The 20,837-nt window shown below is 47.0% G+C and overlaps 1 protein-coding gene across 5 annotated transcripts in view; it reads left to right on the top strand.

The window, feature by feature from the left end:
- Window positions 1-20,837, top strand: part of Ntrk3 (neurotrophic receptor tyrosine kinase 3) — a 389,429-nt gene that overhangs the window by 97,308 nt on the left and 271,284 nt on the right. For all 5 annotated transcript variants that reach the window (XM_027922507.2, XM_027922509.2, XM_071608640.1 and 2 more), the window contains one exon: window positions 12,473-12,541. In XM_027922507.2, the coding sequence (XP_027778308.1) occupies window positions 12,473-12,541 (69 nt within the window). The remainder of the gene's footprint in view (window positions 1-12,472; window positions 12,542-20,837) is intronic.

Consider the following 20,837-nt stretch of genomic DNA (forward strand, 5'->3'; position numbering starts at 1 on the left):
ACTCTGCCCTGAAAGTGAACCCATTACCTTGTTCCATATATGATCCCACGACTGACTCTCCTGTTCCATCCTAGGTGGGGAGACGGTCCCAATAGCCAATGGTGATCATTTGTCTCCCTGGGCTCTGGCAGAAGGGAGGTAGAGAGAGTTCAGCTGTGGCTCTTTACATCATGGGAGCACTGTGAACAGGAGGCCTGATCTGCTCTGGTTCAGAGGCACCAGACATCCTCAGGCAGCTGTCAGCAGAGCCACCAGTCTGTCCTCAGTGAACCCTTTGACCCTGGTGCTATTTCTGCGTCAGGCTCACAGGATCAAGCTTCAGGCTCAGAGCTAAGGCGTCTACTCCTTGGGTTGTCCTCTGGCCACAAGGGGACCCCTCCTCAGGCAGCCAGGAAGGTGGGGCCCTGGGTGGGCCCAGGTGGAGGCCTGCTTCTCTCCCGCCTTGTCCTGCCGGGCAGCTTCCTGCTCCATCTCCTCTTGCCAGGCTCCCATCTCCAGCCCTCCCACAACTTGGACGTGGATGCTCTTCTTTGTCCTTCTCTGGCTCCTTCCTGGAGGGCTGTTTCCCCTAGGGCAGCCTGGGCCTTCCTTGCGGCCCCTTTTACTTTCTTTGGTTTATAGCCCCATTTCATCCTCTGGGTTCACCAGGTATGGCGTTCACAAGGCCCTCTTTCCTGAAGGGAACCCTCATGGACTTCCCTAAAAATCTCTAGGGACAAACCCAGGCCCTAAACTCAGATAAATCCTACTGAGCAAATGGTTGGTGCGCGCGCGCGCGTGTGTGTGTGTGTGTGTGTGTGTGTGTTTGGGGGTGGGGAGGGACAGAGAACAAGCAGATTCGTTCTACAAATAAATCCAGGAGGGGCTTTGGGCAGCAAGGTCTTCACTTGCTTATTTTTAGTCCCTTTCTACTATAGGGACAGCCCTCCCCACCCTGCCTAGTGGCACTACCCAGTTGGAGATCCTCCACCAAGTTCTGAAGGTAATTGCTGAATCCCCTTTCTGGTTATTAATAACAGCATTTGTTCTCAAGAGCCCTGGCAGGAATCCCTCAGCTCCTGACAGGTGTCTCTCTATATCTGAACGTAAGACCCTTTTATTTTCTCCTGTGTATATGTGATTGTCCAACTTTTCAGGACAGAGCAATATGGTTGGAGCCAAAGTCAACTCATCCGGAAAACAAAATTTCACTAGATCAGTGACTCTCTAAGTGTGGTTCCTACACCAGTAACATCAACATCACCCCAGGGAACCACTTAGAAATGCAAATTCTCCTCCAGACTTACTGAATCAGAAACTCCAGGAGGTGGCTGGAGGGGGGTGATCTGGTTCTTACAAGCCTCCAGGTGGTCCAGATACCCTGAACTTCTCTTCAAATGTGTTCCCCAGCCCAAGCATGTCCTGTGTTCCATTTAACCTCCCTCTTGAAGGAGGGATTGGATGCAGCGTTGGCAGAATCGGACTTCATGAAGAGGCTGCAAGAAGCTTTATGCTCACAGTTTCATGCTTTGTTTTGATTTTTAAATAGAGCTATAGATTTTCCTTTAATCCGAAAACTAGATTTTAAAAAAGGGGACAGTTGTCTGGCCTCGCTAAATGTAATTAACAAGACTTGGCTTCCTCCGTCTGGAAGAGCAAGCCACGTCTTACCTGGCTTGGTCCCATGTCCTTGTCAGGCCTGGGGTTTCCCCAGCGATGGCGATTCCCTCATCCACAGTCCCTCACTAGCCTGGGACACGGCCTGCAGCTGGACCTCTCTGGTCCCCTCTTCCTTCAATAGCCCCCACTTTGCTTTTACTAACTGCAGGGGTTCCTGATTTTCCCCTGCTCTTTGCATCTTTGTTTTTTCTCTTGTCAGGACAGCTCCTGGGCGCTGCCTTGGCTGTAGCAGTGCGTCACCGTCAAGTGTGGGCCCTGCTGGCAGTGGTCATACCTGCCGTGAGAGAGCCCCGTGGGTGGCCAGGCTGGGATGCTAGCGCCTGCCTGTGCTTACCCTGGGCTCCAGAGAGCCACGTGCTTCTGGACAATTAGCTTTTGGCTGATTGTCTAAAAGAAACTCCCAAGGAGCAAAGTCCCTCGGAATAGCCTCAGTAACACGTGAGGTCTGCTGCGAAGCAGACAGTGTGGAGAAACAAAGCTGACCTGGAGAGTCTTGTGGCCTTGCGCTGTGGTGAATACCAGGATTCAAGGCGAGGGCTGAGGCGTCCCTGGGTTTCAACCTGGGGAAAAGGGCTTTGCTCCAGGGTTGAGGGTGTGGGCCGTAGCAGACAGGGACAGTAACCAGCACAATCCTGGGAAGGAGGAGTAGGTGCTACCTGTTGTCTCACTAAAATGGGGTTCTTAAGTTTACTTTTAACTTCTGAGATCCTCATTTTCCTTTCCTGTCATCATAATCTGTGTAATCTGGAACTCTCCAACCCTGACTTGCTAGTAACGTGGACAAGTTGGCTCATTCAATCAGTCCTGGTCCTGCTCTCTAGACCTCATTGTGTTCTGGTCAAGAGGTCATAGGTCAGACCCTATTGGCAGCACTGCCCTAAAGACAGCAAGGGCAGTGGAATTACAGCCAGGGCTACAAGATGTCCTTTATGCTCCTAAAGGGAAGGTCCCTAGTGTGTTTTAGAGGCAGGGGAGAGCCAAGAAGGCAGATCTCCCCTGTCCTTCTAATTCTGAATTCTCCATCTGTTTCCTGGTGGAGCCAGACCAAGACAGCTGGTGGGGATGAGTGTGTGTGTTTAAGTATGTAAATTTGTGTGAATGTATATGAATGCACAGAATCTTTGTGAATGAATATGTGTGTGTGTGTGTGTGTGTGTGTGATGTGTGTGCATGGAATGTGTATAGTATAAGCACGTGTGTGGTGTGTGGTGTGTGCTCATATGTGCGCATGTGGTATTTGGATATGTGCAGTATGTGTGTGTGTGTGTGTGTGCGCCGCACACGTGCATGTGTGTCTGAGTGAGGGGAGGAGGAGAGGGAGAGAGGTGCCCTTACCCTCATGGCGCCTTCTGGGAGAGTCAGACCTGCTGCTCAGTGGTGGAGGCTGGTTCCAGGTGGGTAGACAGAGGTCCCAGGACATGTAGGTGTGGGAGGGCTGTGAGAGGGGAGCAGAAGCTACACCTCACTGGGTCTGGGATTGCTTTTGTTCCTTAGCCTCTTCTTGCTGCTGCTTCCGCTGCTGATCCTCTTTGTTCTTGTGCTGTAATTAGAAGTACTTTCTTCCAGTGTCCTTGGTTTAGGTCCCTTCAGATGACCGAGTTTTGTGGGGCTTCAATTGAATTTTAGTGAACACTTACTGGGTTCCAGGTGCTAGCAAGGAAATAAACTGAAATGCTCTTTTCCTCCAAAAAAGGCAGTCGGATGGAAGAGGACAGCATAGGTACACCTGACATTCAAAGCTGGCAGTCTGAGATATGGGCTGTGGCCTAGGCGAAGGAAAAATGCAGAGGGAGAAAGAGGAGAGAGCAGAGATTTCAGAGTGGGAGGCATTGGCCATCCTGGGAAAGGGCCATTGACATGTGACCTCAGGATGGGGAACAAAAGTATGAAAGGTGCGGAAAGTAATAGGTGTGATGTTGTGCAGCCAGGGTGCAGCCAATGGGGCAATACCATTCTGTGCATGGTGGGTTAGGTTTAGGCATTGGGTGAGGATAAAGGATGGGAGGGAGAGGGGTAGTGAGAGAATATATAGAAATAGGCAGTTGAGATCATCTCATAGAAGGACTTGGACCCAGATATGGAGTTTGGACTTGATTAGGTGGGCCAAGCATTCTGGAAGATCCTGCTCTCTGTGCCCATCTAGTCTCTTATGTGTCCAATATGGTTCTTTTCCATACCACTCAGCACATGGCAAGTTCTGGCCTCTCTTTTCCTTTTCACCTTGAGCTTCTCTAATTTGAGAGGAGGCTCAGTGATATTGCCTTGTACTCTGGAACAACTGGAGTGATTTCCTTTCCATTAAATTAGCTCCAGTCTCCACTGAGGAACTCAATCAATGCCTGGGTTTTATAGACGGTCCATAGCTGTCTTTCCAATATGGTAGCCTTTGGCCACCCATGGCTACAGAGTATTGGAAATTTTACCAGTCCAAATTGAATTGTGCTGTGAGTATAAAATAGACTCACATTTTAAAGACTACAAGAAATGTGAAATATCTCAATGCTATTTTCTCTATTTTCTGTATTGATTACATGCTGAATTGATGATATTTTGGGTATATAGAGTTAAGGTAGACTGTACTATTGTAATTAATTTCACTTCTTCTCATTTTTTAAAAATGAGACTAATTGAAAATTTCAAATGGCATTCATGACTTGCATTCAGTTTCTATTGAAAAGACCTGTTGTACAGCAGTAGTACCTTGCTTTTTCTGTAAAGGGCCACCTAGTACATATTTGAGGGTCTGTGGGCCATTTGACCTCTGTCATGATTATTTGTGCTAATATGAAAGTGGCTTGTATTAGTTTTCCATTGCTGCTGTAACAAATTAACACAAAATTTGTGACATAAAATAACACAGTCTTATTGTCTTACACTTCTGTGGTTTAGAAGTCCAAGGCAGGTCTCACTGGATTAAAATTGAGGTGTCACCAGGGCTGTGTTTCCTTCTGGGCCTTCTGTGGGAGAATTTCTTTCCTTGCCCCTTTCAGCTTCTCGAGGCCCTACACATTTTCATCCCCTTCTTCCATCTTCAATTCACACATGTCGCATCTCTCTGCATCTTTCCTCCCTTGTCATATCTCTTGACTTTTTCTTAAATGTCTCCCTCATCAACATTTAAGGACCCTTGTGGTTACAGTGGGATCACAAAATAATTCAGGATAATGTGCCCTGGTCATGGTCCAAACCCTTAATCACCTCTGCAAAGTCCCTTTTGTTTGTAAATTAACATATTCACAGAGTTTAGGGATTAAAATGTGGATGCCTTTGGAGGATCATTATTCTGCCTAGAACATGTCCATAGACAACATAGTAACAAGTGGGCATGGCAGTCCAATAAAACCACGAAAATAGACTCCCAGCCTGCAGGCTAGAGCTTGCTAACCACTGGGTTGGGCAACTGTTTTTTTTTTTTCCTCTCTCTCTCTGTTTTTTGTGGTACTGGGAATTGAACTGAGGCACACGCTCCTTTTTGTATTTTTTATTTTGAGACAGGGCCTTGCTAAGGCTGACTTCCAACTTGCAATCCTCTTGTCTCAGCCTTCTGAGTTCCTGAAGTCACAGGCATGTGCCACCATGCCTGGCTAGGCCATCATTTCGCTTAAGTATAGTATATGGGATGATGATTTTGCCAGAGGCTCTACAGGGAAGGTTCTATTGGTTTGAGAGATCCAGTAAGCAAGAGCCTTCTTTTAGTTAAGATGCTGAGAAGTTGTACAGTAGAGAAGCCTGTTTAGTTTTCTTTTTGCACAACGAAAATTTTTCAAGTATTACTATCTTTTCCCCCCCACTTTATAATACCCATGAACACTGTGGACTTAGATTCCCAGGAATACTCCCTGGGAAACCCTGGCACAACCCAGCACATGGCCTTTTAGAGAAGACTGCCTCCAGTCTCCTGATCTAAGGTCAAGACACCAGTCACGTCACTTGAGATTTGATTAGAGAAAGCATTTTGGCTTCATTAAAGTTCATTAAATGAGCCATCCAGTGTAATTTAGCTGAATAAAAATGGCTCAAATGGCTTTAACCCCCACCCTCTTTTACAGCAATTTAATTGAGGGAAAAGCAAATATATCAATGATGTAGAAAAATATTTCTTGGCCTTCAAGAGCAAGGCTGGGCAGTAGCACCTGCTTGCTTGTCCTGAGCACTGGGTTTTAGAGTTGGCTCCTGGGGCCTCCTTAGCTATCTTGGTAAAAAGATAGCATAGTCTTTCCTTCCTGCTGTTCAGTCCACAGAGCTGCTGGCTGCCACCTCAGCAGCTTCCTCAGGGTGGGCTGCAATGTCCTCTGTGTGAGGCAGATGAGGCCCAGAAGTGACAGTATCCATACCCATAAGGTGTGAGCTCCTGGTCCTTGAAGAAATGGGTAGTAGCCTATCAGCCCTACCCTATTATACCTGTGATTTGTTCCTTTCTAGCAAACTCTATGTGAGGTTTGATGCTGAAGCAGAGAATTCTCCTCTCTTGTCATTTCCTCCATTTCTTCAGAATTTCCAAAAGAATCCCAGTGTGGTGTGGCAGGGGAGGGGACTGGCTGTCTCCAAGAAGTTTGCTATGCACTGAATGACTATGTCCCCCCAAATTCATATGGTGAAATTTTTACCCCCAAGATGATTGCTTGAGGTGGGACCACTGGGTCTTGAGGATGGAGCCCTCACAAATGGGAGTAGCACCCTTATAAGAGGCTGATAGAGACCCACCACCCCTCTGTGTTTGACTGCATGAGAAGACAATAGTATTTGTGGAAGCAGATATCAGACTTAGAATCTGCCATCCCCTTCATCTTGGGCTTCCCAAGAACTCACAGAACTGTGAGAAATTTCTGTGTTCATAAGCCACTTAGTTTATGACATTTTATTATAGCAGCCTGAATGCGGAATGATGTAAGACAAAGACCAAGTAGATCTCTCTTTCATGTCAGGGGTTGCGGGTGGAGAAGAGGGCAGACAGAGAGCCGAGAAGGTATTATGTCCTAGGGAGAGAGAGATGCACTTTTCAAAATGCTGCCTTCATGGAGGAAAGAAGAAGATTTACATCAGGTTGATTCCAGCCAGCAAGCCACAGCCCAGGAACCTGTGGGGCTGGGAGGGGTTTTCTGGTTCACTGTGTCAAATGCATCACGAACATAGGATGCTCAAAAACTTGACTTTAAGCAGCAACAGAACAAATCCTCCAGGAAAAGTCATTTCTGGTGGCATTCATCTTTGGGATGTGAGTTGAGCATTTTCCTGATTCTCTCTTTTCTCTTTTAATCATCTTTTTCAGGAAGAGGCTGGAGCATATCCAAGAGTTGGGCAAGTGGACAGATAGATAGCAAATTGTAACTTAGCAGCTAGAACTTGACTGGGAGGCAGGTTCCCTAGAGTGACCAGGCATACAGCCGAGGGGATGACAGAAAACCATGACTTCCAGTCTTTCAGGGATCCCAGTGGGGCAGCCAACCTGACAGTCAAGGCTTTGGGGTAAATGAGGGGCTTGGAACAGGCACACTAATTTGCTAGGGCTACCATAACACTGTATCACAGACTGAATGGTTTCAACAATAGACATTATTGCCTCATAGTTCTGGGGATTAGAAGTCCAAAAATCAAGCTGTTCACTGGTTTGATTTCTTTTGAGGCCTCTCTCTTGGGCTTGCAGATAGCTGTATTCTCCCTGTATCTATACATGCTCTTCCCTTTGAGTGAGCCTGTGTCCTAAATCCCTCTTCTCATAAGGATGCCAGTCGTACTGGATTAGGCTCACCCTAATGACCTCATGGAATCTTAATCCCCTCTTTAAAGGCCCTATCTTCAAGTATAGAAACATTCTAAAGTATGGGGAGTGAGGATGTCAACATATAAATTTGGGGACAGGGGCACAATTCAACCTGCAACAAATCACCATCATGTTTTACAATCTCATAAAAAACAGAAGACGAAGCCCAAGTAGGGGCTGGGGAGGTGCAGAAGTGGAGTGAACCTCCAGGCGTTGGTGGGAGCATTATCAAAAGGTCTGTGGAGCCGACATGATCCGGTGAAATGCTGGATGAATAGTGCCTGGGTGGGGTGGTCTGGTGTAATAGCACAGGGATTTGGGGCACCTACCCCCAACAATCCCTCCCACATTTGAATCCTAATAATACCTTCCCACAGGGCCTATCTCTGCCAATAGAAAAGGAGGTGTTTCCAAATGTTGGACTCACTCTTAAACCAGGAAATTCACCAAGACTTCCATCTGCAGGATCACTTGTGGTGGGGGATTAGTGTCCCCTTCTCAAATCTTAGCCCCCCTTCCCCTCCCTGCTCCAGGTTGTATGTTTAGAACAATAGGAGAACTCATCTTCTTGGTTTCTCTTCCTTTTTTTTTTTTTTTTTTTTGCTGGGGGTGGGTGTGTGGCTATGGGGGATTGAACTCAGGGGCCTTCGACCACTGAGCCACATCCCCAGCCCTATTTTGTATTTGATTCAGAGACAGGGTCTCTCTGAGTTGCTTAGTACCTTGTCATTGCTGAGGCTGGTTTTAAACTCACGATCCTCCTGTCTTAGCCTCACAAGCCTCTGGGATTACAGGCGTGCGCCACTGTGCCTGGTAGCTTGGTTTCTCTTGGCAACAGCATCCACCTTGCTGACCCTTCTGTAGGGCAGTTGGATTCCTAGGGTGATATCCTCCCCAGTCATGGGGCTTTGTCCTGCTAGAGTTTGGTACCTCCCTTAGGACCACTTACCTTGCTGAGCCTTCTACCAGCCTGAGGGGAGGTTGGTTGCCTGGAAGGATCCCTGTTCAAAACAGGATTAATGCAGGAAGGGCTATCTCAGCCCTATCACTCCTCAGGGCCCAGCGTTTCGCCATATGTGTGTCTGGCTCATGTTCCCAGAGCACCCAGTAGCTGCATCGTCATCGTTTATTACCTCTGGACTCCAGAGTCTGGCTATGAGAGCGCCAGTTGTGCAGGACAAAATTAATGGCTTTGTTTGGGAGTCTCAGATGAGAGATAGAGGGGGCGATGTCATGGAGCTTGATTTTGGGATAGTGTCTGATGCATCATCTCATAAAATCTTGCTCACCAAATTAATTCATTGGTCATGTGGCTTGGACACTGGCTACTGACCCAAGCAAAAGTCAGAGACGGGTGATAATGGATCTGTTAGGGAGGAGGCCTCAGGAGGAGGTGGTCGTGGGGCTCAGAGGCAGAATGCTTCTTAATTAAAGTCTTGTCTGATGAGCAGGGTAACCAGCTCATCAATAAGTGATGACAGATGAATACAGGTGAGGTGCCAGCTAGGAGGAAAATTGGGGCAGTGAGTTCTGAGTGGGTGGTGAGTCCTACTGAAACCCTGGGCCTCAGAGTCCCCATTTACCCTACACCATGAGAATTGATAAATGTCTGGAAGGGCAGGCTGGCCAGAGGCTTATGCTTCTTGTTTTGTGCTACATGTGTTAGCCTTCCTTCTTGTCTTTTCTGTGTATGTTTGTCTCTGGGACTGGGTGTGTTTCTGGGAGCGCACTGTATATGGCTGCACAGGATCCGCACACTGTACCCTTCCCTGGACTTGTGCCTTACAGTGTCCTTGTGTCTGGGAACACGCACAAGGTTTTGTGTGTGTGTGTGTGTGTGTGTGTGTGGACAGAGTGCGTGAGTGCTGTGGTGGCCACTCTGTTTGGACAAAGTACTGGAGGAATCCAAAGGATCACCTTCCTCCAGGTGGGATTGGGAGGATGAAGGGGGGATGGGCAGTAGGTGCAGCTAGGACATTCCTGGGAGAGCAGGAGCCCACCTCCCCCTTATCAGGTATCCCAGGTCCCCACCCTCCTTTAACTTGTAATAAGGAGGAGATAATGCTGTTTCTTATTCTTTATTTGCCCAGAATGCCTGTTATTTTCTTTCTTTCAGAATCCAATTTTCTCTTGACATTTCTGCCTAATGTAGCAAAGCATGACCTTTGTGGGAGGACATTGCCGGCAGCCTGCTCTCTGCCCGGGGCTTCCCCGACTCCTGGCAGGCTCCCTGCCTGCTCCTCTCTTGGGGATGAGCAAGGCTGCCCATTTCACCTGGATCGTTCCTGTCTCCCGCCTTGCTTTTGGGTTTTACCAGGGACATGACCCCCACGGGTCAATGAGCCTGGGGTTTCTGGCTTCTGAGTCCCTGAAGGATGCTGCTGCTCAGCTTCAGAACCATGGGTTTTATTCCCGGGAGTATTAGAGTCGGGTGGGGAGCTAAAGGCAGAGGCTGAGCTGCTTTCCAGCATTCCCTTTGGATTTGGAAGTGTGGGCTTGTCCATCTTCTGCTGCCAAGAATGCTGTTGTGTGTAGACAGTAAAACCAGGAAAAACAAGGGAGAAAAGATTTCTACCTGGATGATTCAAACACAAAGATTTATTACAACTTCGTGAAGGCCTCTAGCAACAGAGATTCAGAGAATGGTATTGCAACCTGTTGTCTTTGACTTTAGATTCTGAGCTCCCAGCCTAGTATCTAGGTAGGGGCAGTGACTCTTGGGGACATCTGTCAGATCCCTTGCTCCACCCCTCCAAGCAGGAGATGGACTGCTGTAGGGACTTGTCCCAGATGGCGTCCCAGATGGGTACAGCTCTTCTTTGGTCAGTTCTTTACTTCTGGCTGATGGGGGAGTGGTGGAAGCTTATAGGAAGGAGGAGTATGGTCACTAGGGGTTTTGTGAATCAGAACATGATGGCTAGCTCTGGGCCCTGCAGAGAGGAAGTGGGTAAGCACATGGGCCATGGGGGTCAGCCTCAAGAGCTGGGTGTGGTGGTCTTGGAGAATTTGAACAGAGGGAGCGCTGGAAAGGAAGACAGTGAACACTAGTTGTGGGAGCCACCTACCTAAGGTCCTCTTCCCTTCCCCACCAGTCCCCTGCATGGTAGGGCTACCTTCCTGACACCAGCACAGGCTGTCCCTGAGACCTAGCCAGTTCAGATCTGGCCAACTCATCACAGATAGGCTGCATCAAAAAGAAGTGTGGACTGTCCCTTAGGTTTTTCTTGAATTTGAGTATCTGTTCTTGTATAGTCTCCCTTTGTGAGCTATAGACCCATTTCTTGCTTTAGTTATCTAATAGGGGCTGGGGTGTAACTCAGTGGCAGAGAACTTGCCTAGCATAGGTGGGGCCCCAGGTTATGTCCAAGCACTGCAAAAAAACAATTTATATCTAACAGGCATCTTATTATTAGTAGTACTGGGGCATTGAACCCAGGAGCTCTCTACTACAGAGTTATACACCCAGCCCTTTTTAGTTTTTATTTTGAGACTAAATTGCCCAGGCTGGATTAGAACCTGTGATCCTCCTGCCTTAGCTCTCCAAGTCTGTGGGATTACAGGTGTGCGCCATTGCGCCCAGCCAGGCATCTTAAATGTAATAGTCTCAGGGAGGAAACCCTTGACCCCACTGCCTCCATGTGATCTCTTGGTAGACTTCCTTACCTCATTAAATGGCCTCACCCCTTTTTCTTGTAGCACTGCTGTAACCTTCAAACTGGCCAGCCAACATTCAGGCTTGGTCTTCCATAAAAAATGGTAATTAAATTATGTCATGTCCCCCACTCCAAACCATCCTGTGCTTTCCCACTGCTCTTTTGAGTAAAATCTGGTCTCGTCCCGTGGCCATCAAGGTGGGTGTGGCATGAGCCCCTCTCCCGTTATCCCAGCTCACGGCCTCCACTCCTCCACTCCCTTCCTGGCTCTGGTGTTCCTCTCAGACCCTTGCACTTACTATTTCTACTGCCCCAAACACTTCTCCCTGGTGCTCACCTCCTTCTCATCTTGACTCAGGTCTTTTGTCACCTTGTCAGCAGGCTCTTCTGAGAGCACCTGTCTGAAGTAGCTTTTTCCCTCTTCCACATTGGTTACATCCATTACCTGATTTATGCTCTTCCTTCTCCTCATTCATTTGTACCTTGAACATGGGGCTCCGGAGTGACCTCATCTTTTCCCTCAGTGGTCAGCACCCTCACCCTCAGTGCAGCCTGTGTTGACTTTCCATAAATATCTGCTCTAAAAGTCATCTAAATATAGGTGCATGTGTAAGCACATGTGTGTTTATAATAAAGTCTGTGTTTGCTTTCATTACTTTCATGTTTAATAGACACAAATACATGTGTGTGTGTGTGTGTGTGTATTTACCTAAATGGAATCAGCATCACCATCCACCCCATCAGTAGATGAGTACATTGTTCCTCAGGTGCCACTTCAGTTCTAGCAATGTCTAACGCTGCCTGTAAGGGCTGTTATCACATCAGAAGTTGTTTGTTGAGCCTGGCAAAGTAATAACCGTGGGCGTGTTTTTTCTTTTATTCAGAAGACTAATGGCTGCTCCTTCCCCCTGTACATCCTAATGAGAACAATTAAATAGCCATTAGGAGGAGAACAGACATGTGAACAAAAGGCTGATGTCTTGATCTCACGGATGTGCCTGTTTGCAGGGGGAGGGATGGGCTAGGAGGAGTTGTAGGTGACTTGAAGAGTTTATTGACCTGGGTGACTGTTAAGAACACACATGGGCTCAGAGCTCTCTGGTCTCCTAGTGGAGGGTGGTTTCCAACAGGCATGGACTTTTATTATGGAGAGAGAGTTTGGGAGAATAACCTATTATTTCTTTGATTTGTAAAACCTTGCCTTTTAAAAGTCTTCTGAATTCTATTCAAACCTGATCTGTGGCCTCAACTATTAGCAAATATATCTTTAGTAGAGTTGAACAAAGCAAAAGAGGAAAAACAAAGCTGGGCTCCAGTGAAATGACCAAACTCACTCTCAAGAGCCTGACTAATGGCAGGTCTGTCCTTTAACTTCCTCTTTGTTTTGCCAATCTTGCAGAAACCTGTCGAGCAACCGCCTCACCACACTCTCATGGCAGCTCTTCCAGACGCTGAGTCTTCGGGAACTGTAAGTTCGGTTTTGAGACTGTGCAGGCGGTGAAGTGGTGATACTGGTTGGGTGGGGAGAAGCGTCACGCACCGGGAGCTACAGAAGGCTGTGTGTACACCTGAGAGGGCTGCTGGTGGGATCATGTAGAGAGTTCAGGGAGAGCCAACTCAGGAAGCCCCCACCCCCGGTGCTCCATTTCTCATGCCCTGAGCATAATCCATTTCAGAAGACAGAATCTCATTTCCTATCAGGATTTAGTTTTATGATCTACAGGTGATTAGTAATAATAGCTTTAGTATCAATGATAATAGAGCATCAATTCATAGTAAATAACATTTGTGATGCATAACTTTATGAATTATCAGGTACACTTTCATTAACATGACCTTAGATTGAGCATCACGAGAATCATAGGAGGTAGGTGTTATTCTCTGCCGGTCATGGGTGAGAATGCTGATCCCTAGAGATGCATCCAAGGTTTAACCTCGATTGCATTCATAAGGACTGGCCCAGGACTTGAGCCCCGGTGGGGTGGCCTGACTTCAGAATGCACCTCCTTTCCACCACTCATGATCTCCCAACAGCTTATTTAGGCACCCCGGGAGGGGGCAGCTCAGCCTTGCTGCATCCCAGAGCTGATCAGTGCAGCCTGTCACAGGCCAGCCATTTTGTGCACACAAATGTTGGCTTGATGAGTGAAAATTTGTGACCACTGCTGGAAAAAATAACTCATGTTGATGTGTGAGTCATCAGGGTCATCTCTGTGCATGAAGGACAGCATATTATGTTAAGGGAATAAATCAAGGAATAAATTGAAGAGGAATTGAGGCATGGATGAAGTTAGGGGGTCAGAGTTCCAGACACGCCACTCATGTTTTCCCATTTACTTGGTGACTCAGACCCAAATTCACAGAATGCGGATTGCTTTACTGTCTTTACCAAGCACCTTGGACTTCTGCCTAGGCTCTTGGTTTTTCAACTTGTTCTCACTGGCGAGACCTGAGCTCATGGATGAGACCTCCTGGCAGGAAGGAGAATATTTACGTCCAGTGTCCCAAGAGCCTTTCATCCCATGACAATTTTGTGGACTGTCCTTGTCTTCATGGGCCTACCTGAACATATGGTGCTTCAAAAGGCATAGGATGTACAGAGGTTGTCTCTTTAAAAGTGTGGAACTGGGTGCTCTGACACTTGCCTGTAATCCTAGCTATTCAAGAGGCTGAGACAGGAGCATTGCAAGTTTGAGATCAGCCTCTTCAACTTAGTGCAATCTTGTCTTAATACGAAAATGATAAATAAAAAGGGCTAGGGATGTGGCTCAGTGATAGAGCACCTCAGTTCAATCCTCAGTACTTAAAAAAAAAAGAGTGTTGCAGGTTTAGGACAATGTGCTGTGGGTTGCCTTCCTCTCTTAGAACTGTGCCCCTCCCACCTCTGGTGGAGGTAGCATAGACATGGTGATCAGAGTCCTTGGTCTCCTCTGGCAGAGCTCTAGATGGACACCAATAAAACTCCTACTCAAGCTGAGAGAGAAGTAAATAAACAACAACAACAACAACAACAACAACAAAAAATAGACCACATCACAGACACAGAGATGCCAGACTGTTATACTCCATGTGACAAATTCATTCGCATCTTTGTAGGGTGGAAAAGATCTCAGAGGTGAATTAACATGACTACCACTGACACTGATTTCTGGGGCTCTTCCTCCAAGCCAAGCAGTAATCTGTTAAATTATGCATATTATTTAATTTAATCCTTATAAGAATTCTGTATGGTAGGAATAACTACTATCACTTAACATTTGAGAACACTGACATGCTTAGCAAGGTTAAGTATCTTGTTCAAGGTCATCCAGTAAAAAAGAGGTAGAGTGTAGACTCAAAGTTCTGACCCCTGTGCTCTATGATCTCCCAGCTTTATTCGATCTGTTTCCAACGCAAGACTCTTTCATATGCTAATTTTCAAAAAGTGCATGGTTGTGGATCTTTCCTAAGTTGCCCTTGAGCTGATGGGGGACTCAGGGGGCTCTCTTTCCTGGGAGCCTTGAATCTAGTTATCCAGTGATGCCTATCCCTTTGTCTAGGGGAGGCCAGGGACAGTGTCCCTCTGGGGGGACATCTGGAGTCTGCTGTTGGCTGAATTATTGAGAAAATGTTCAGAGCTCTTTCTAAGAAATCGTTGGATATGAAATCAATGGTGTGGTGCCCTGGTGACCTGTTTTGTGGAGATTTAGAAACAGTTGTTGCATGGATATATATTTAAAGAAAATGTCAGATTTCTCCCAGAGGATCATGGGATTCTGCATTCATCTTTGCCTGGGATCAATACTCCTGTGAGCTGGATGTAACTTATGGGGGAATGAAGACATTCCTTCCAGTGGGAGTCAGCATGTGAGTGCCACTGTGTCCATGGAGCATTTTATTCCTGTCATATTGTTAAATAAGGAAAAATCATATTGGAGGATAAAGAAGCCCCCCCATCCAAGGAGCTATTGCCCTGGTTGGGGTCTATTTTTTGAGGAAGAATTGAACGTTGAGAGTGGAAAATTTATCTTTTTGGCTGGAGGAGGCCGTGCATTGGCTCTTAGCTTTGGCTGTGATTAAAATCCAAACAATCCCCCTTCCTGGCAAACAGAAGAGAGGGTAGTACTTTCTTGTCCGACTTCTTGATTAGTCCACATGGCACCATCTGCCACGAGCCATGTTGCTTGCCAGGGTCTGCTCCATGCCTCCTGAGGCCTGGGGTGTGGAGATGGGTTGGTGTTTTCAGGAAGAAACCATTTTGGCCTTGGGGGACAGAGGGCTCAGCATGTGCTGTGGCAGCCAGGAAAGTCTTCAGCCACAAGAGCGAGGCTTCAGTGATGGTCTGCAGCTACAGAAGGACAAGCAGATCCTTGGCAATTTCTTAGCATATTTCTTTCTTTCACAGAGGGTCTCTGGAGGAGCTCTGCTGTGCCCCCAACCAGCCTCTTCCTTGCTTGACAATTTGATGTGTTGAGCCTTTCTACTGAAAAGACTGAGTGTCTACTGCCCAGGGTCCTACTTCCAGTGGGCTATGAGAAGGAAGAGGCACATATTAAGCACCTAAGGTGTACAAAGTTCCATCTCATCCTTGGAACAAATCCACAAAGGCAGTATCAGTGTAGCCAGTTTTACAAATGAGGGATTTGAGGCTGCCCAAGTTGAACAGGCATCCCAGGATCACAGAGCTGGTACATGGTAATCTAGGAATTAGTGTTATGATTTCTGGAATTATCACCATCTGGGACAGCTGTTTCCAAAGAACCATGCTCTTTCCCTTACCCACTCAGCAACATGTCCGTGCTCAGGGTCTTTCCATAAGCCTCTTTAAGATGACAGCCTCCCCTCTGAGTGACATCACAGGGTGGCCATCTTGCCATATACCAAGATCCTGCCTTTACTTTCTGTCACCTACTTTTGGGAGACAAGGCATGGTCTTAGGGAGCATCTGGCATATAGCCTCTCACCAGTCCAGGTGGGGTTCCCCTCTCTCTCTCTCTCTCTTTTTTTCTTTTGGTGGTTCTGGGTATTGAACCCAGGGCCTTGTGCATGCAAGCCAAGCACTCTACCAACTGAGCTATATCCCCAGCCCCAGGTGGGGTTCCTCTCGTGGAGCCAAATGGGGGCATCTTTCAAGACTTGCTTTGGAGCAGCCAACACTGTTTCCGGCTTTAAAGGAATTCAGCTTGGCATGGCGCTGTGCTCTCAGAAGCTTCTGGTTATGGCAAGATGGTTTTTCTGTTTTTCTCTCCTGACAGAGAAGACTGGAACTGTTTGTCTAAAAATCAGAGCAAGAATTGGACAGATTGTCTTAGAGATAAAGAATGAATTAGAAAGAAAAGAAGCTTGGATTCTGAATCCCATGATACCATCTAGGCAATGGCAGAGGCACTGGAGGATATCAACCCACAGCACGGACCCTCCAGAAATACCCTGAGGACCGTTAATGCATCTTCTCTTAATACCCTGCACGCACAGAGCAGACATGATTAAAATAGATTGGAATATTTCATTTTCTTAAAGCAAAGTGATAATTACCTCTGGTATGATTTGCAGATTTAATCGACTTGGTAAAATATTAACTCAGTATCAGCGATGAGTTTGGGCTTATTCTGGCATGTTCCTTTTCCCTTTTTTGGCCATAACCACTTTGAAAGCTCCTGAAGAAGTCACTAAACAATCACATTAATAACAGTATTGCTATAATAGCAATTTCTGCTTTATTATAGCCCCCTTGTAATTCACGGAGCATGTGAATGTAATTCTCTCAATAACTCTATAGAGAAGGAATGTTAAATACAATCATCACCGTCTTACAGATGTTAAGACTGAGTTTTGGAGAATTAAGTTACTCACACTCTTAGTTTCCTAGGGTGACCATAACAAATGACTTCAAACTTGGTGCTTTACAAAAACAGAAAATTATTATTTCAGTGTTCTGGAGGCCAGCAGTCTGAAGTCAGGGTGTCAGCAGAGCCACCCTCTCTTCAAAGTCTTTAGGGGAGAATTCTTCTCTGCCTTGCCCAGCCTCTGGTGCTCCTGGAACTCTTTGCCTACTGCATTTATTTGGTCTCCGACTCCATCTCACATGGCTAACATCCCCATCTCCTTGTCTGTCATCTCCCTCTCTGGGCTGGGAGTTCAGTGTCCACCAGAAATCCAGAGCCACCTCATCCTTTGATCTTTAACTTGATCACATCTGCAAAGGCTGAATTTCCAAAGAAAGTCACATTCACAGGGACTAGGGTTAGGACCTGGACAAATCTTTTTAGAGGACATAATTCAACCCATTGTATTTGCTCAAAGTGACACAGCTGATGACCAACTCAGATCTTCTGTCTGTGTACTTTTTCTGCCATCTGATTGTTGTTACCTTGAGGAGGCCTACACTGTGTGACAATGGTGCTGCCCTTACCGATTGGGTACCCTCCCCATTTTCCACCACCTGGCCCCAGGATTGCCATTAGCAGTGCTAATACTTTGGAAGGGAGAAGCAAATTTCCCAAGCAATCATGGGGAAATCAGTGTTTTCTGAACACCCAGTCCTGGCCTCAGCTCTGCTGCAAAGTGCTTGTGTACTCATGTCCATCTGGATGGGGCTGAGTTAAAGGGTGGGAAGCCCCCAGGTGCTGTGATCAGGTCCCGGGACCATCTGTAGCATTCACAGGGTCACCCACATTGCTAATGGAATGCAGAGAGCCCTGCTATAGGTTCTGCAGATCTGCCTCTGAATCCCTGGCTAAAGAAGTCTCCACTCCATGCCTGGTTTGACCGGAAAAGAGCACCAGAATGGACAGCACCATTTAGATCCAGGGCATGCGCATCTCTTCTTGCCCACCTCACTGTGCAGACTCTTCTTAGGATATAAAAATGACTGCGGATTGGCTCAGTGGGATGCCCAGGGTGCCACTGTTTTAGGACTCAAAATGCTTTGTGCGAGGTATGAGTTTTGTTCTCTAAGAGGAAAATCTAAGCCAGGTACAGTGACACAGTCCTATAATCCCAACTGCTTGAGAGGCTGAGGCAGGACGATTGCCAGTTCAAGGCCAGTGGGGGCAATTTAGTGACACAGTGTCTCCAAACAAACAAAGAAAAAAAAAAAACAAGGATTGGGGAAGTAGCTCAGGGTTAGAGCACCCTGAGTTCAATCCCCAGTACCACATTAAAAAAATAAATAAATAAAACAGGAAAGTCCAGAAAGACGAGGAAGAGGCTCCCATAATTCTTTTGCAGTTTCTAGGAGACTCTGGATTATAGTGAAGGACCAGATCTCAAAGTCCAGCCTTTCAGCTGGACCAGATCCTGTAAGAGGGCCCTGGAGGGAAAGAATGGAAGAAAACAAGGGCCATTACTGAGCCTGTCCCTGGCAGCAGCCTTGGCACATCCCAAACATCTCACCGAATTCTCCTGCCAGCCTCAGGACACTTGACATGTGGGATGCCCAGGGTGCCACTGTGTACTCATGTCTACCTTGGGAGCCACTGAGAAGTCGGGACGTGTTGCAGCGCAGGCTCCCACAAGAGGCAGGACTGCAGCAGGCGCTGCTGGGGCTGGAGACGTCACTGCCAAGCCCCTCGCTTGTCTGGTCTTTTCAACCCAGGTGGATAATTTGTATTTTTACACCTACTTAATAATGAATGACCACATCTTGTCAAGTGAGCAGCTGGGAAAAACAAGGCTGACCTGGTTCAATTTGCACATATTCAAGCATCTGGAGCCTTCGTGTCATCCAGCAGGGCAGCCAGGCTCTCTGCAGCCCTGCAGTGGGCATCCAAGCCACTCTAGCTCCTCAGGTCTCTGTTTGCACACGCACCAGGTGGCACATTTGACTTTCTGCTTTCTTAAGGAAGCCACTAGACCTCCCCTTCCTCCCTGAGCTTCCTCCCTGTGAGGGTTGATTAAAAGAATTTGTGTAAGACTTTTGGTAGAGCTGGACACAGTGGCACATAGCTGTAATTCCAGAGACTCAGGAGACTGAGGCAGGAGGACTGTAAGTTCAAAGCCAGCCTCAGCAATGTGGCAAGGCCCTAAGCAACTTAGCAAGACCCTGCAACACAATAAAAAATAAAAAAAGAGTGGGGGGATATGACTCAGTGGTTAAAACCCCTGGTTCAATCTCTGATATCAAAAAAAAAAAAAAAAAAAAAAAAGAGAAGACTTTTGGTATAGCACTGGCCCTATTGCACCTGTGATCCATTGTTATCCATAATTTCTATTATTTCTCTGTCACTTTCTTCCTACTTTGTCTTTCTTCTTTATTCCTGTTCTAGCATTTTGCTTACCCCTAAAGCAAACTCTTCCAAGACTACTTCTTCTCTCCTCCTCCTCTTCCTTTTCCTCTTCTTCCTCTTCCCCCTGTTTCCCCCATAGCCCTTCTCCTTCTCCTTTTTTTGTTTTTGTGATACTGGGGATTGAACCCATGAATGCTTTTCCATTGAGCTACATCCCCAGCCCTTTTTATTGTTCTTTTGAGATAGGGTCTTGCTAAGTTGCTGCGGCTCACCTCCAACTGGCAATCCTCCTGCCTCAGCCTCCCTAGTCACAGGCATATGCCACTGGGTCTGGCTCATCCTTCCTTTACCTCCCCAAGGGACTGGTGATCACCCCCACCTCCCCATTCCTAATAGTTCTCATCTCCTCTTTTCCACTGATTCCTTCTCTTCTGCTTCCAACCAAAGACAGTTCTCCTCACCATTGACTTCCTGTCCCCTGGAGCTTAAAATCTCGTATTCTACTTTTCCTTTTCTTCTTCCTCCCAACTAAGTGTCAGATGGTGCCTCGACTTCCTTTGGATGTTTGTGGGATCCACCCTTCCCTCTCCCCAGTTTCTGCCACTTACTCTTGGCCCTTATTTACTGGGTGACAGTTCCCACCTGGTGATCCCAGGATCGCCTGGGGCCTCTCAAGACCCCTTCAGGGAGAATGCAAGGTCCGATCTATCCTAACAACACTGGCACATCATTGACCTTTCTCTTATTATCCCAGGAGGGTACAGTGGCGTTTCTCAGCGACTGAATGACATGGGATGACCTCATTGCCATGAACTTGTGCTAATATATTCTGCTGTTTTAAATTGTTCTCCGTTTTATTTTCCAATATGGTAAATAGCGAGAAATGTAACCCACATGAAAGAGCTGTTTGAGGTCTTCAGAAAAATTTTAAGTCAATAGGAGTTCTGAGACCAAAAGTTTGAGAATGATGAGCTGGGCCCTACTAGACTGCAGGATGCCCGGGTGTGAGTTAGAAAGATGCCCCCTCTGGGCGAACACAGCCCTATTTCAGAGCACAGGGTCTGGATTTCATTCCCTCTTCATTGCTTTGTTTGGATTCTTTGAGAAATGCACAAACTACCCAACGGTACATGGTGACCTGTGTTTATGAGATATCCTATGTCTCAGCCCACTTCCTCTCTGGTTTATTGTGTACAGTCTCGCTGGCTTGCTCTTTTATAGGGTTACTTTATTTATTTGTCCTCTAGTTCTAAGGGCCTTGTTGGTTTCCCACTGTCTCCTGGATACATTCTGGATGTACCTGGATGCATGCTTCCTGATGTGGGTGGAATTCCTCCACCACCTGGCTTCCATTCACCCTTCCAGCTTTATTTCCCAGTGCTCCTTGGCTAAGTCTCGCTTTCCTGTCCACATCCTCACCAGCAATATTCCCTCTGCCTTCACGGCTTCCCTCCAGCCCTCCCCGCCCCTGGTCTCTACCTCCGGGAGCTCCTGAAGTCAGGGTCCTCTCTTACTCCTCTTGGCAGCTGCATTCAGCCCTGCCATGCTCTGTATTGG

Source organism: Marmota flaviventris, chromosome 2 (assembly GCF_047511675.1).
Source record: "Marmota flaviventris isolate mMarFla1 chromosome 2, mMarFla1.hap1, whole genome shotgun sequence".
NCBI lineage: Eukaryota > Metazoa > Chordata > Mammalia > Rodentia > Sciuridae > Marmota > Marmota flaviventris.